The sequence below is a fragment of the Parambassis ranga genome, chromosome 1, assembly GCF_900634625.1.
Source record: "Parambassis ranga chromosome 1, fParRan2.1, whole genome shotgun sequence".
Taxonomy (NCBI): domain Eukaryota; kingdom Metazoa; phylum Chordata; class Actinopteri; family Ambassidae; genus Parambassis; species Parambassis ranga.
In genome coordinates, this window is record NC_041022.1 from 12,099,382 (window position 1) to 12,113,723 (window position 14,342).

A 14,342-nucleotide genomic window follows, 5' to 3' on the forward strand; every position below is an offset into this window, starting at 1 on the left:
ATGTGGTCAAACAAATCTGAAGCAAGCCACTAGTTTCAGATCATGCCAACATGGAAGGGGGTTGTGCCACCTTCAGTAGTTTTCAGTTTCACACCAAGGTCATCTGCAACCCAGGATGCCTCTCTGTAAATAAGAGCCACGGCTTTCACTCATGAATCCGCATGATTGACATATCCCGGGGTGTACATGGCCTGCTGGATACTCCGTCTCTTTACACAGCCGCTGGATTTACTCGGGATTTTTAGACCGCAGTGTATACAAACAAGCTGACTGCATTCCAATATACTCAAATGACAACCACATAGAATAAGAGGAAAAGCTCTGAGGGGGGTGAACACTTAGTCTATCTGTCATCCATCATGCCAAGGTATGTGATTTGTCATTGGGCCCTGCAGTGAAGTAGACACATGCGGCTACAGAATAATAATTATGTGTACACCTGGGCAGAGAGGCAGTCATGGGATAATGTGATTGCATTGATTATTTTCCCGGAGATATCATTGCTTATTACTTCGCCTCAGCAACATCTCGCATCCGAGCGACGCCCAATGCAGCCACACGCCGCTGGACAGTCATCTGCAAACACGGCAACTACATTACATTTTACCCCGTTCCTCCATTAAGGCCAGTTTTTGAGCCCCTTAAGTACAATAATTGCAGGCCACATTCCCATGGGCTGTCCGTGAGAACCAAAGTCAGCGATGCCACAAAGCTTCCAGAGCATCTCGGTGACAGACACAGGTTGACACACAGACAAGAGGGTTAACGACGTTCGCCAGTGGTGTCTGTAAAATTCTACACCGTTTACGAAGGAATAAGGGAACGGATTCTTACCGTGTCACCAGGCGCAACGGTATGAGCGCACAAATACTCATCCAGCGCAGAGAGGAGTCAGGAATAACCTTCCCTGCGCTCTTTTATACAGTCACCAAATCTTCAATAGAAATAGGCTTCCCAGTCGATAAAATTCTCAAGCCGCCTGGTGCCTCCGCTCCGGCTCTGTAGTTGGTTGTTGCTGCTGCAAAGCGACGCAGGCAAACCTTCACCAACGAGGGGATGGGAATGAAGCTGGGGGTGTAATAAACCAATAGCTGCGTGCTTAGTATCCCGATCAGCGCTCACAACGGAGGAGGTACCGCGTCCGTCCCAATGCACTAAGTCCAGTGGAGTGCTGGAAGAGGACAGAGGCGTATCTTTCTCTCCCTCTATCCGTCTGTCTATATCCCTCTCTCTCTCTCTCTCTCTCTCTCTCCCTCTCTCTTTTGATTGCCTTTATGTTCTTACTGACTTCTGCTGAAGTCCACAGGCGCAGAGCGCGCAGCGGAGCAGAGGACCGTGGTCAACACACGCAGTGAGAGAGAGAGGGGTCAGAAATGACAAACCAATTTGGAGGCGCGGTGAATGCTCGGTTGATCAGAGCGCAGCCCGGCGAGAGGAGCGCTGCGTTGCAGGCGGGCGGGGAGCAGAGGGTGGGTGGAGGGCTGTGGAGAGGGCGATGATTCCTGCCTGAGGGATGCAGGGAGAGATGAAGTGGGGGTGTCTGGTGGAAAATACGGAACTGGATTCTGGCTCCAAAAAATCTCTGGACCTAGGGCTCCACCTGCCGTGTGAATACACACAGGGGTTGCCAAACTTTTCAGGGCAGAGACGTAAAATCAGGGCAACCACAAAGGAAAACTTCACTTGACATGATTATAACTCAAGTAACCGCAACTGATGTGTAGTTGTATTATTACGGACAGGATAATGAGGCCTAAATGACAAAATCTAAACATAGGCCTATCTACTTAAAATGTCACATTATCAGCAAATCTTTATTTAGCTGTAGCCATTAAAATGACCTGTTATTGTCATCCGCAAGTCAGAAATTAAACACGAACAGGAAAACGTCTAAAGCTGCCTGCCTGGCAGTGTTTAGGTCGCCAAACTATGGAAAAATGAAACTTATGAACAGTATGAACAGCATATACGGTAATTGCGCTGCCATTTTTATCAGCCAATAGGCCGCAGCCTAAGCGTAAATTAAAAATGCACACATTATGTCTAATAGATGTGCTTTTTTCTTCAATAAATAATTTTTACATAAAAAACAAATCTTATCATACTTTCACATTGTGGACACAGACTTGTCTCTGCAGCATTATTCACAGAGCACCCCACTGATGTGTGTTACAGGATTAGTTCTTTTTCATTAGGGATGAGCCCTTTGTGCCTGAAGATCAGAGGGTGACATGCGCACTGCACGCAGCGCTCACAAGCCGCGGACATAATGCTGGAATATAAAGCGCTCAGCTTGCCTCTTGATATTTTTACCGTATATCCATAAACTGTTATGACTTGTCCCATCGGGGAATTCTTGTTCTTCGTTAAAGGTAAATCAAGCCCAAGGACTGGAGAAGGTGGCAGACTTCACGCGTGGGGCTTCAGTGGGGACCTGTTGATCGTCCACCGGCGCAGCAATGGAGGTGAGATGAAAGCTTTCTGCACGAACGTGAACAGTCTGACACAGAAACGGGTCATATTTGTAAACAAAAAAGTGAATAGATTGTTTTGCATGTGAGATATTAAATTGATGAAGCTGCGTAATTAATGTAAACTATTAATATGTGATGAATGCAGCGTCGCTTATAGGATTTCATTACACCTCCGTGAAGGGCATAAGTACTAATGTGTATAGGTTATCCCTCCTGCCCGTCAGTGGATCCTAATTAGATTTCAGATGAGACGTTGTCATTTGCAGCCTGTCGTTTTGCAAATCAAATCATGTCACTGGTATCATGCTTTGAAGCTATACAGGCTTTGCCTACAGTCAGAATGGTCGGGAGGCCGTGTGTCGCTGTTGATTACCGTCACTGGCTGATAAAGCCTTTTGGAGAAGACTTAAATCCCGCTAAAGAGCATTAGGTGACAAGCAAGGCACTTGCAAACAAGCATGGCGCAGGCCCTGGAGAAGAGGATGTGGGGGTAAAAAAAAATTAAACATGCTGCTGAACAGATGTAAAATAATTATTGGTACACTAATTACTCCTCTGTGCACAAGGCTAATCAAAGTTTTTGGCATATTTATAGGCCTAATAAAATGAAACTTCATGCATTAACCTCATCCTGATACTATGTCTTTTACAAATGCCTCGCACACAAAGATGTAAAAAGACCCTATATAATATCATGTCTGTTGTTGTTCCTTCTGTTACAGGTGCCAAACAGATGAAACTGATATTTAAGTGAGACACAAAGTCTCAACAAAATATTTCACCACATTCTATCAGGCAACCATGGAAATCATGGGTAAGTTCTTCGCTGCAGATGTAGGGCACAGTTTAAGACCCAGCATGTTACTAGCAAGCTTACAATTAAGGTGTCGGGCATCCCGCTTCAGCCAGACAGCAGGGAATAGTTACATGTGCAGGTGGCGCAGGACTCACAGTCTGGTCGGTAGTCAAAACTTTGTGGTGAAGAGTTTACAGGGATTTAACCTTCTGCCACATGCAATTACAGCAATTGTGGCTTGTACTCATCAGCCGTGGTTCTGTTGAATAAACAAGGGCAAAATGACCCAATGCAGTTTAGCTACTCTGCTCTTTTGGTTCTGGAAAATGGATAACAGGCCTATTTTATTTCAATCATCTGCTTAGTTTCTGGCTCCAATTAACTCTAATTTGGAGATTTTAAGGAAACGAGGTTTAAAAAATCTGAAATCGCCTCACATTGTAGCAACCTTGGATATTTTTTTCCAGGCAAGAACAAATGTTCTCCACTCAAACCTCTAAAGGACGGTTGTTCTTTATATTTACTTCTTTACTTTCCCACTGGTAAGTGTTGACATTTCATAGCTTAATATCAGAGGTCTAGCTTTCTGCCAGGGTCACCCAGCAGCAGCTGCCGCAGCATGAGAAAGCTAATGCAAAGTTTGTTAAAGACACAGATGCTATATACAATTTCTCTGCAGATACTCAGTGTGCCTTGGAGGCTGTGGAGAGATTGCAAGCCAAATTGAAGGAGAGAGGGGAGGCCCCCACTCAGGAGAAACTATCCCTGCTAAAGACTGTCCTGCAGAGCCCCCTTTTTCTTCATATACTCAGCTTACAGCAAGCTCAGCGGAAGCCCCCGGCAAAGGTACAGCACAAGCGTGAGTGCGTGGGTGTTTGGTATATATTGAATGGTGCAGAAGGAGCCGGAATCGCTCCCAAAATACTGAATGCAGGGACCAAACCAGATGAGTAATCAGCTTACCTAAGCTTACCACTAAAGCCCAGAGAAAGAGAGAGAAGTCTAGTGAGAGAGACAGAGAGAAAGAGGGGGAGGAGGAAGTGGCTATTATATCTTGTTGGAGACTTTGCAGAAGTCATCCACATTGTCACAGTTTTGAGCTTTATATGTGTGTGTGGTATGACTGCACCATCTGCAAATGCATCAACCATGTACAGCGAATGTGTGCATTCTGTTTGTTGTTCCACCACACCGTCAGGGCATCTATAGCTAACTTGTTAGTGTTAAGCTTAATGACTTGGTAACTGCCTGTTGTGGTGAACTCTAATAGGCTAACCCCACAATCTTCACACACAAGCATTATTACATTAGCAATGTGAATGAGCCTGTAAACATTTAGCAGCTTTGCATTCCAGGAAACATGGCACAGGGCTATGTCAAAGCTATATGCATCTATAGAAACTCCCACTTAAACTTTCAGATACAAACTCCAACCATAACAGGGAATAAGTGGTATATAAAAGGAGATTCAGATCCCTGCGTTGCCACATTTCCCATCGTTTCCCTTTTTGCACCAGTTTTGTATTTCTTTCGGCTAACAGATATTATCCCTGTTCTCTCTCCCACATCTTTCTTCATTGTTTCACATTGCCCTCCTTTCTCGTTCTCTTTATCCTCTCCATTCTCCTCCATCACTCTCCCACCCTCATCCCATTCCTCTCTGTCTCCCTATCTCTATTCTTCAATTAATGTCGTTACTTCTCCATCAATCCTCTTTCCCATCTCTTTTATCTACCTCACCCATTTCCTCTTCAATCTCGCTCCCATGCATCCTTTAATCCTCCTCTCATGTATCTCGGCCCTCTCTCCACTCAATCCATCTCTTCCACCTGCATCCTCTCCATCTCTCTTTCTGCACATCCAATTTGTCCCTCCCTCACACTGGATTTCTAAATCTAACCAGGGAAAGGGCATTTCCAAGTCTGTGTCCATGAACTGTGGCCCATGCCAGGGTGTATCGCTTGGCCTGAAGACGCTGAGCCACAGTGACTCATACACATGGGCCATGGAGAACCGAAGGCCGAGTACTGCCAGATCCTTCCACAGAGATGGCAGCATCTCCTCTCTAGGCTCACAGGAGTTGTCCTTCTCAGACATCTACCAAGACAACTGCATTCACACTGAGTCTCAGGTACGTAAAAATCCCCATAATGAGAGAGCGATCATTTATTTTAACACCCTCAGTTCATAAACTGACCAAGTAATTTTTTTTAATGGAGCACATTACCATTTGAAATGTCACATTTTACAAAGAATACCTTTCAGCATTGTATAAAGGCAAGCCCAGCTGGCTATCATCAAATGAGCATTTCAGTTGCATCATAAGAAGCTGTTCAGTTCACTCGCTCTCATTTCAGCTTTGCTTTTGTTTTACACATGACATTTACTGTATTTTTTTAGTACTGCACTCCCCCTCGAATCTCCCGCACCATGTCGATGGGGAGAAACCTTTCCGCTATTGCACATGAGGTACAGTAAGCTTGCATGGTAGGCGGCACTGTAAAGCTAATAAATGTGTGTCTGTGGTTGTAGAAGGACGAGGGAATTGAACTCACTTCAAACACTTCATACTGCTTTCTTTCTTTCTTTTTTTACCAGATTAATTAGAATTGATTTTTTCCCCCCACTCTTCATTTCTGTATCCCTCCCTTTTATTCTAACTTCTGCCATGTAAGCGGCGTCATGTGGAGATGATTGAGCTGACCAATGACGGGAAGGGACTTGGTTTTGGCATCATAGGAGGACGGAGCACAGGAGTCATGGTCAAGACCATCCTCCCTGGAGGAGCTGCTGGAAGGGTAGGTCTAACAGTAAACCAAGCACACAAGTAAACCCATAAAAAGAAACACTTTCTGTATACATCCTTTTCACATTCTGACCAAGAGTTGGATAAGAATGATACAAAAGAACTCCATTTCTGAGGAATTTTTTCCTGGCACCACATGCAAAATGAAAATTTCAGTTAAAATAGGGTCTAATCTAACCTGATCCACTTCAGATGCCATTGTTAAGGCAAACCGAAATACCCAACACAGTGATATAGAAAGCTCACTGCTGCTTAAATATTTTGGCATTGTACCTACATCATGAGGCAGGCATGCCGGCACTCAAGTATGAAGGCTGATTGTGTATGCTCTGCACACATTTACCACAAAGCAGTTTAATTAGCATCGAAATCTCATTTATGTCACGTGTGAGGGGTTAGGAGATAGTTCTTGGCCAAACACATTTTACAGATCCTTCCTCTCATCTAACTCTCAACATGGAGGCTTACATGTGAAGCAAATTATTTCATTAATAAAGGAAATATTTTTGTTGGTAATGGGGCTCTTCAGGATAAACGCCTGCGGAGCGGAGATCAAATCCTGCGCATTGGAGACACAGATCTAGCAGGCTTGAACAGCGAGCAGGTTGCACAGGTGAGCTATTATTTATAAAATGTACAATGGATAAATGAAACCAGATGCTTTTAAGCCGTTTAAGTGTTTTTCTGCCTTTCTGATGCGTATGAAATTGGTGTTTAAATAAAAGCTTAATCCGCCTTCACCCTTTCACCCTGTCACTGTGTATATACTGTATGATAAAGGGTCTCTCCAGGAAAGGTGGCTTTCAACAGATTTTTCATTTTATGTTATTTATTTATGGTCACACGCTTTCCCACTATTCACAAATGACCACCTGGCTCAGGTGCTGCGAAATGCTGGTAGCAAGGTGAAACTGCTTATCGCCAGGGATACCACCAAGGACAACCACCTTTCCTCTCCTGTCCTCAACCAGGACAGCTTGGACAACAAGGTGCGTGGTGCATGCACAGTTTATATGAGAAGAATATGAACCAATAAATAATTGGTTCTTCATAGACATTAAATGTAAAATTTCTCTAAACTTAAAAAATGTTCTCTCTCTTTGCTTTTTTCAGCCCAATGGCCAGAATGATGATCATGAGTTCAGTGTGCAGTTCACTAAAAACAGCCGGGGTCTGGGATTCACCATCTCCAGTTACATAGGTGACCTGAACTCAGGTATGAAGCTTAAAATTACAATTTTAGAATGAAAATGTACAAAAAAATGTGCTTTCGTTCAATATACTGCCCTTTAGTCTACAGTGCTGGTGTGATTGTGAAGAGCATTGTGAAAGGCAGCACTGTCGATCAAGACGGACGCATACACATTGGAGACATCATCCTGTCTGTGAGTACAGCTAAAACACTACAGATGGCTGTTTTATTGAGCTCTTTGAAGAAATTGGTGGCAATTAAGCTTTAAGTTTTAAAAATTTGATACATCCCTATGTATGTTTTTTTACTATTGATTACTGTTTCTGTGCAGCTACAATTCAGATTTATGACTTGCTTCAGTACTTTTATTCTGGCTCACTGTTCTTACATGCCTTCTCTCTCTCTCAGGTAGATGGGGTGAGCCTGCAGGGCTGCAGTGAACAGCGTGCCATGGAAGTGCTGAGGAGGACAGGGCCCCTGGTCAGGCTGAAGTTGCTAAGAAAGGCTGTCCGTCTGAGTCACATCCTGCCCCCAGTTCCTCCTCTGCAGCCCCTTCGACATTCACACAGCTTCCATGAAGGCAATCCATATAAAGTGGGCCTTAACAAGATTCAAGAAACAGGTGCTTTATGTTAAGAAAAGAAAACATACTGGTGCAATTGTATCATGAGGCACATAATTGCTAGTAATTCCCTAGGGGTGCCGTCAATACCGAGTAAAATTGTTACCAACATAAGTTTAAGTGTAACAACTTCTTTTTGCATATAATAAATGTTAGTATCTTATGCATGTTGTATTTTCGAAAAAAATAATTGTTAGTGTTCATGTACATGTCACATATGTGGATCTAAACAAATGTCTCCCTCCATCTCCCAGGAATCTGTTCTCTGCGTGAAATCTCCCGGCGAGCAGCATATGCAAACAGGCGACCCCGACATGATTCCAGAAACGGTAAGATTGCATCCTTCCCTGCACTGCAGTCTGGAAGTGGATCATGGGACTTAGTCTGATATGCTGATTGGACTCAGGGAACAGCAGTGAAGCATGCTCTTTGATGGGAGTCTATTTATAGCGTTGTGCAATCATGTGTTTATCCAACTCATTCAGCTCATTTCAGATGATTTGTCTCTCACCCCGCTTGAATATATGGCTTTATTTAGACAAGAATTTTTGGACTTGATTAGAGAGCACAGTCAAATAAGCCCTGATTGCTGTGTGGCTTTAATAGATGAATGAGAAAACATTGGTTTGCCAAGATATCACAAGATGGTGGATGTGAATATGCATGCCCATGTGTCTGTGGTGTGTGTGTGTGTGTGTGTGTGTGTGCGTGCGTGTGTGCGTGTGTGTGCATGTGTGTGTGCATGTGTGTGTGCTTGTGTGTGCGTGTGTGTGTGTGTATTGACACCATGCTTTTCCACAAGGAGAATTATGTTGTCTTCTCTCTGCAATACAGCCAAGGTGATGCTTTCATATCGGAGCCCATGCTTTATTGATTGGATCATATGGGGGTTTAAAACAATTCATGCGTGCGGGCGTTTGTCTGTGTGTGTGTGTGTGTGTGATATGACGGTAATTTTCTGTTTACCTTTTACAGGTGTGAAACTGAGTCCAGCTGAAGAGGAAGACCTGAGGAAGAGATGGCAGCGTGCAGTCGGACCCCGATATGAAGTCATTGTAAGTCTCTCTGTATTGAACACGAAACACAGAATAACATGTAAAAACTTGTCGTACATAAATAAATACTTTTGCTCTTCTAGGTGTGTCAGCTGGAGCGTTTCAGTGAGACAAGTGGTCTGGGAATTAGTCTGGAGGCCCGGGCAGGACATCACTACCTGTGCTCCATCTTACCTGAGGGTCCCGTTGGCCAAAGTGGCAAAATCTTTACTGGAGACCAAATTTTAGAGGTAAGTGGCTGACTATTTCAGACAATTGTTATTATTATTATAAATGCTTCTATGCCAATGACAGCCATGTGGCTTCAGGCATCGTGTTTTCAGGCCAGCCTATTCTTGTCGATATGAAATACCAAGAACCTGGAATTTATTCAGTTTGTGCAAATGTTGGATTAAATTAAAAAGTCAAAACAACATTGTAAAATAATTTCTGTACATGGTATGCGACGGCCATCTAGAAGGAATTTCTTCATATTTAGCGTCTACCTTGGAGGGGCATAGAGTTTGCTAACCGAAGGTCAAAAGATTGAAGGTCTTTGGCCATAACCTGTAAATAAAGAGTGGAATTGAAGTTTGCAGTGGAAAGCTTCAGCCATGACCTTCTTGACAGTGTATGCCTAACTCGATTAACTGAAATATGAGCAAAGCAATGGAGCGTGAGTGAAAATGAGGTATGCATGCAGTTGTGTATGCAGCCTGCTCCTGATATGGGAAAGCACTCACCTGTCACTCTAACTGGTCACATCTTTACTTATCTCACAATAAGTGTTACATGATAAAGCCATCAGACCATGTAAATGGATTTAGATGCAAACTGCGAGACAGATTTTTCTACCTCTGTTTAGATGACTAATCAGAAGGTCTAGATCTAGAACACCAGCTTACAACACTATACTCAAATCCCAGAATAGCAACAGCTCAGCATTTCTGCTCATCTATAGTATATAAGTCATAAGAAGGTGGGCGTGAGTACGTGTGCATCTGTGTACGACCGCCTGTGCTGTGGGGAAGAGCTTGCCCTCCTCCGCCTCCTCCAGTGGGCGAGTTCACGCACCCACATGCATCACTCATCATGATGAGCAGTCTGATGAACTCTCGGACAAATTACAGTAGCTTATCTTGCCAAATAGAACACACTGCAAAACTGGCTTGTGTCCTTTGTATGTGTGAGGAGGCAAGCCAGCATCTGTGTCGCAGCTCAACACTTTGATCTCCTTCAAATGACATCTGCGTGGCGAAGCTATTGTTCATCTTTGTTTTTAAATTAGCCTCTCTGCCATAGTTACTGCTTTCAGCTTTAATCATTCCTACTGTGACTTGATGTGCTATAGCCACTAATTGCTTCCTCAAAACACAAGGACATATCAGTAAAAATATCAGTAAAAATATCAAATTTAACAGCTGTCTAGTAGATTACACTTAAATAAGCTCTCATATATATGTTAAGTAAATGTACAAAAAAATTTACATATTGTATCTTTTGCAAAAACTCAGCCAACAACTGACCATAGGAAAATATATTACACTATATATTATGTATCTCCCTGGCAGGTGAATGGGATCCCTCTCATTGGAGAGACACATAAAGAGGTGGTCAATATTTTGAAGGAGCTGCCAGTGCGTGTCTACCTTGTATGTTCTCGCATTGTTCCCCCGTCAATGCCAGACAGTGATGAAGAAGAAGAGGATGATGTTGGCCTCACCCTGAAAGAGCTGCTGGCTGAATTCAATGACAAGGTAAAAATCTGGAGAGGGGGAGAAGGGGAGATTCAGCATCAGTGTGAAAATTCTTTCTTTTTTAAAACAACATAACGCACTTGAGGTTTTTCTTTTGGTTTTTTTACACATGCATTTCAGACGACACTCAAAAATGCCACTGACATTCTGTGTCCTCTCTCGTCTCCTCACTGTGTGTCCCAGTTGGACCAGGGCTGTGTCATTCCCTGTCCTACAGCTGAGGACATCACCAAGCGTGGCGTGCCCCCCATGTCACCTCCTCTGGCCATGTGGGAGAGAGAGGCTCAGGTGGTTGAGCTGGAGAAAGGCGAGTCAGGACTGGGCTTCAGTATTCTGGACTACCAGGTCAGAGACATGCCCCTGAGCCTTTCTACAAATAGAACAGACTGGAATAGGCTGCAGTCTAAGAATATCAGTGCCAGGTTGACTGTGTGAACAATAAGAAAATGGAGAAGCAGAACTCTGTATTCTATAGGGAGAGTTATTGTATTGTGTTATTTGTGGGCTAAACTGCTAAGCCTGGAAATTTCAGATAAAAACACATTTTCCTCCAGTTCTAAAACAAAATCAATGTCAAAGCTTTCAAGCCATGCAGAAACAATAACGCTAGCTGGTTGCCTCTCTGTGAAACAAACCAATCCATCTGCTTTTCATTTATTTAACAGTCGCTTAACCTGTTGTTTCACTGTATTTTACTTAAGCATGTGTCTTATGGATATACAACTTTTTTTCCAGTAACATTTTGAACATTATTATATTTTACTCCAGGATCCAGAAGATGCCACTAAAACAGTTCTTGTAATCCGATCCTTGGTGCCTGGAGGCGTAGCAGATCGAGATGGTCGCCTTCTACCAGGTGACCGGCTCATGTTTGTTAATGAAACTGACCTGGAAGGCTCCAGCCTGGATTATGCTGTGCATGTCCTCAAATCCACTGGCTATGGCCCTGTTCGCATTGGTGTTGCCAAACCCCTGCCGGTAAGTGAAGGCAAATGTTTATTTTAGAAATTGCACCCACAAGAGTCTCAACATTACATCTCATATACAGCACCTTAAAACTCTGCATACCATGAATACATTCAAGACAAAAAAAAAAAGATTATCAGTATATGCAATTTATTATTGGTATATCAATTTACTGTATACATCCACAGCTGTAACTATATGAGAACTATATGATTATTATAAATAATTATTCTAAAATAATTAATTTAACATAGACTACATTGACATTACATTACCTGAAAACACCACAACTTTCTTATTTTTAGCCCGTGTAGTGTTTTAATCAAAACCCTCTGCAGTATATAGTATAATATATTATCATATCATTATCATTGTTATCATATCAGCCAAACAATCATTGTCAGCAACCCTTTGTAGAACTGTGAATTTGACTGACCTCAACATACTACATAATAAAACATTAAAATACATTTTTTAGACCTTAGCACAGATAATTACTTAATGGTGTGTTTTTTCTCTTTAAAAGTACAGCATTTCTTCTGCTTCTTGTTGTGGACTGTGGCTTAGTAACAAGGAACAGAGAATCCAGTTACAGGCCTTCTGAATTTTTAATGCAGCTGAGGGATGAACACAATGCTCGACCACAGTACAGATGGAGAGAGAAGGGGAGAAGAGTGCAGGGTGTCTAATTTACAGTCACCTTCTTTAGCCTGTTTGCTTATATGTGAATTTAAACACAGATCTTTTTTTGACCATTTTTTCCTCAACATTCTAAATTTCAACTTTGGAATATTTCATCCTCAGCTGGAACTGTGTGGCGGCTTGACACCCATCTCAGAGAGAAGCACTCGAGCTTCCTGCGATGACACCGACAGCCACACTCAGGTCAGCCTGCTAGCTGAGGCGGCTGAGGCTAACACCAACACTTACAACTCTGAGGACAACAGCAACAACCAGCCGTGTTACATGGTATGTCAGACAGCACAAAATTAACACCAGCAAATATAACTACTTCAGTTGTCAAGGAGTAGTTGGTTCTTGAAGCTTTTGTGGGTAGAACTAAAACTAAAGTTTGGTGCTGACAGAGAGAAAAGCAGCTTCTATTTGTTATATTTGAACTGACACTTTGCACTGTTGCACTAGTTTATTTTACAGCAGTATAGTTATAGTTAAGTTTATACTGTGTACAAAAGATATTATTGTCAAAATCCTTCTTTGTTTTGCAATTGTAAAATTAGGCACAGTTATGTATTAAGAATATGTGCAATTGTGTAATTTAGGGACATATCTTTGCAGTGACAGTCACAGTAATACTACACACCATGCAAACCTGAGATTCTGCAGGTAGCCATTTTAGCAGCTCTAAAGGAGATTATCATGTCAGTGTGTGTTCTTTCGTTCACGTTCTATAGTGGGGAGCTTAGCACCAGCTGTATCAGTATCACTGGGTCAGGTATAGAGAAAGTGCTCAGTGTCAAAGACTTGTTCTTGCATTGTGGCCTGAACTCAGCCTTTTGTGTTTGCTTCAGCTCAATTACCAACATTTGCCTCCAAGTGAAGAGTGCTTGCAACATGCACAACAATGCCACATGGTAAAGCACACACTGAGACATCCAGTTCTGTCTCAGAGTCTTTTATGCATACATACATACATACATACATACAGTGACTCGGAGCAAGTGCCAGGGTGTTACCATCAAAGAAAAAAGCTTGCAGAGTTTTTAGAACTTCAGTGCACCTTGTACTTTCTGTGAGGACTCAAAGATCTCCTCCTGCCCTTTTTTTCTTTGTAAAAATGCCCCTGGGGTGTAAAAAACACTACCTGCATGTTTTACAATTTCAGATTTGCTACAAAATCCTTCATCATAGAGAGCCAACAGCTGTCTGAAATTATTTTATATCACGCATGAAATCTGCAGTAATGTCAGTCTAGGACTTTGGTTATCTTTGTAAATCTTTGTAGGGCAGATCACCATTGTGCTTAGATCTTACTATATTAGTAATTCCATAGGATTTTTCAAGAAACATTCATAGTCTTCTAATGATTAATCCTATTGATTTTGATGGCCTCCTGCTGCCAGCAGTTCAGTTTTCACTTGCCACTTGATGGATTGCTACAAAATTTGGAACAGACATTTGTGTTCCTAAGAAGGTGATTTGTAATACAGTAACATTGATCCTCTATTATTTCATGTAGCATTATTTAGCATAGTCATAACGAACTTAACACATGTCCAATAGTTTGGTTTGTGACCAAATAAGTGCAAAACTATTGCCGTTTTGTGCAACATGTTTGAATACCTGTTACCATTAGTACACTTACATGTACTGTACAGTGACTTCTCTGCAAGAGTCGCATCGGGTTGGTGCTTCAATTAAAGCACAGCACATCAGCTACATCTGAATTTTAAAGGACTTAAGTCTCTACAATGTAGTGGTAAATAAACACTTAGTATCTACATCTGTTTATAGGATAATATTAGCAATAATGCAGCATTCACCTTCCTTGGGTGTAATTTTATAAACAAGATTAAAATTTGGGTGGTGGTCTCTTTCACCTCCCAAAGATGTGTGCATGGGGCAGAGGCAGGGTCGATGAAAATTTACATTTTGTTTAAAACGTATTAAAATAACTTTTAAGATATTGGCTTGCTTGATTGCAGACTAAGAATGACGGTGTGTTTCACGTCTTTTT

The 14,342-nt window shown here is 42.2% G+C and overlaps 2 protein-coding genes across 7 annotated transcripts in view; one reads left to right on the top strand and one right to left on the bottom strand.

Annotated features, from left to right (window-relative positions):
* Positions 1 to 1,358, bottom strand: part of adgrl3.1 (adhesion G protein-coupled receptor L3.1) — a 103,990-nt gene extending 102,632 nt beyond the window's left edge. For all 6 annotated transcript variants that reach the window (XM_028399772.1, XM_028399741.1, XM_028399765.1 and 3 more), the window contains exon 1: positions 835 to 1,358. The gene's annotated coding sequence lies outside the window, so the exon portion shown is untranslated. The remainder of the gene's footprint in view (positions 1 to 834) is intronic.
* Positions 1,359 to 1,366: 8 nt separating this feature from the next.
* LOC114431988 (multiple PDZ domain protein) overlaps positions 1,367 to 14,342 on the top strand; it is a 35,224-nt gene continuing 22,248 nt past the window's right edge. The window contains exons 1-19 of the mRNA XM_028399718.1: positions 1,367 to 1,397; positions 2,373 to 2,465; positions 3,197 to 3,288; positions 3,950 to 4,116; positions 5,174 to 5,401; positions 5,671 to 5,739; positions 5,946 to 6,068; positions 6,606 to 6,689; positions 6,958 to 7,065; positions 7,190 to 7,292; positions 7,370 to 7,461; positions 7,677 to 7,890; positions 8,145 to 8,219; positions 8,866 to 8,945; positions 9,029 to 9,175; positions 10,496 to 10,681; positions 10,865 to 11,026; positions 11,450 to 11,659; positions 12,452 to 12,616. Of these exons, the coding sequence (XP_028255519.1) occupies positions 3,276 to 3,288; positions 3,950 to 4,116; positions 5,174 to 5,401; positions 5,671 to 5,739; positions 5,946 to 6,068; positions 6,606 to 6,689; positions 6,958 to 7,065; positions 7,190 to 7,292; positions 7,370 to 7,461; positions 7,677 to 7,890; positions 8,145 to 8,219; positions 8,866 to 8,945; positions 9,029 to 9,175; positions 10,496 to 10,681; positions 10,865 to 11,026; positions 11,450 to 11,659; positions 12,452 to 12,616 (2,226 nt within the window). The 5' untranslated portion in view covers positions 1,367 to 1,397; positions 2,373 to 2,465; positions 3,197 to 3,275. The remainder of the gene's footprint in view (positions 1,398 to 2,372; positions 2,466 to 3,196; positions 3,289 to 3,949; positions 4,117 to 5,173; positions 5,402 to 5,670; positions 5,740 to 5,945; positions 6,069 to 6,605; positions 6,690 to 6,957; positions 7,066 to 7,189; positions 7,293 to 7,369; positions 7,462 to 7,676; positions 7,891 to 8,144; positions 8,220 to 8,865; positions 8,946 to 9,028; positions 9,176 to 10,495; positions 10,682 to 10,864; positions 11,027 to 11,449; positions 11,660 to 12,451; positions 12,617 to 14,342) is intronic.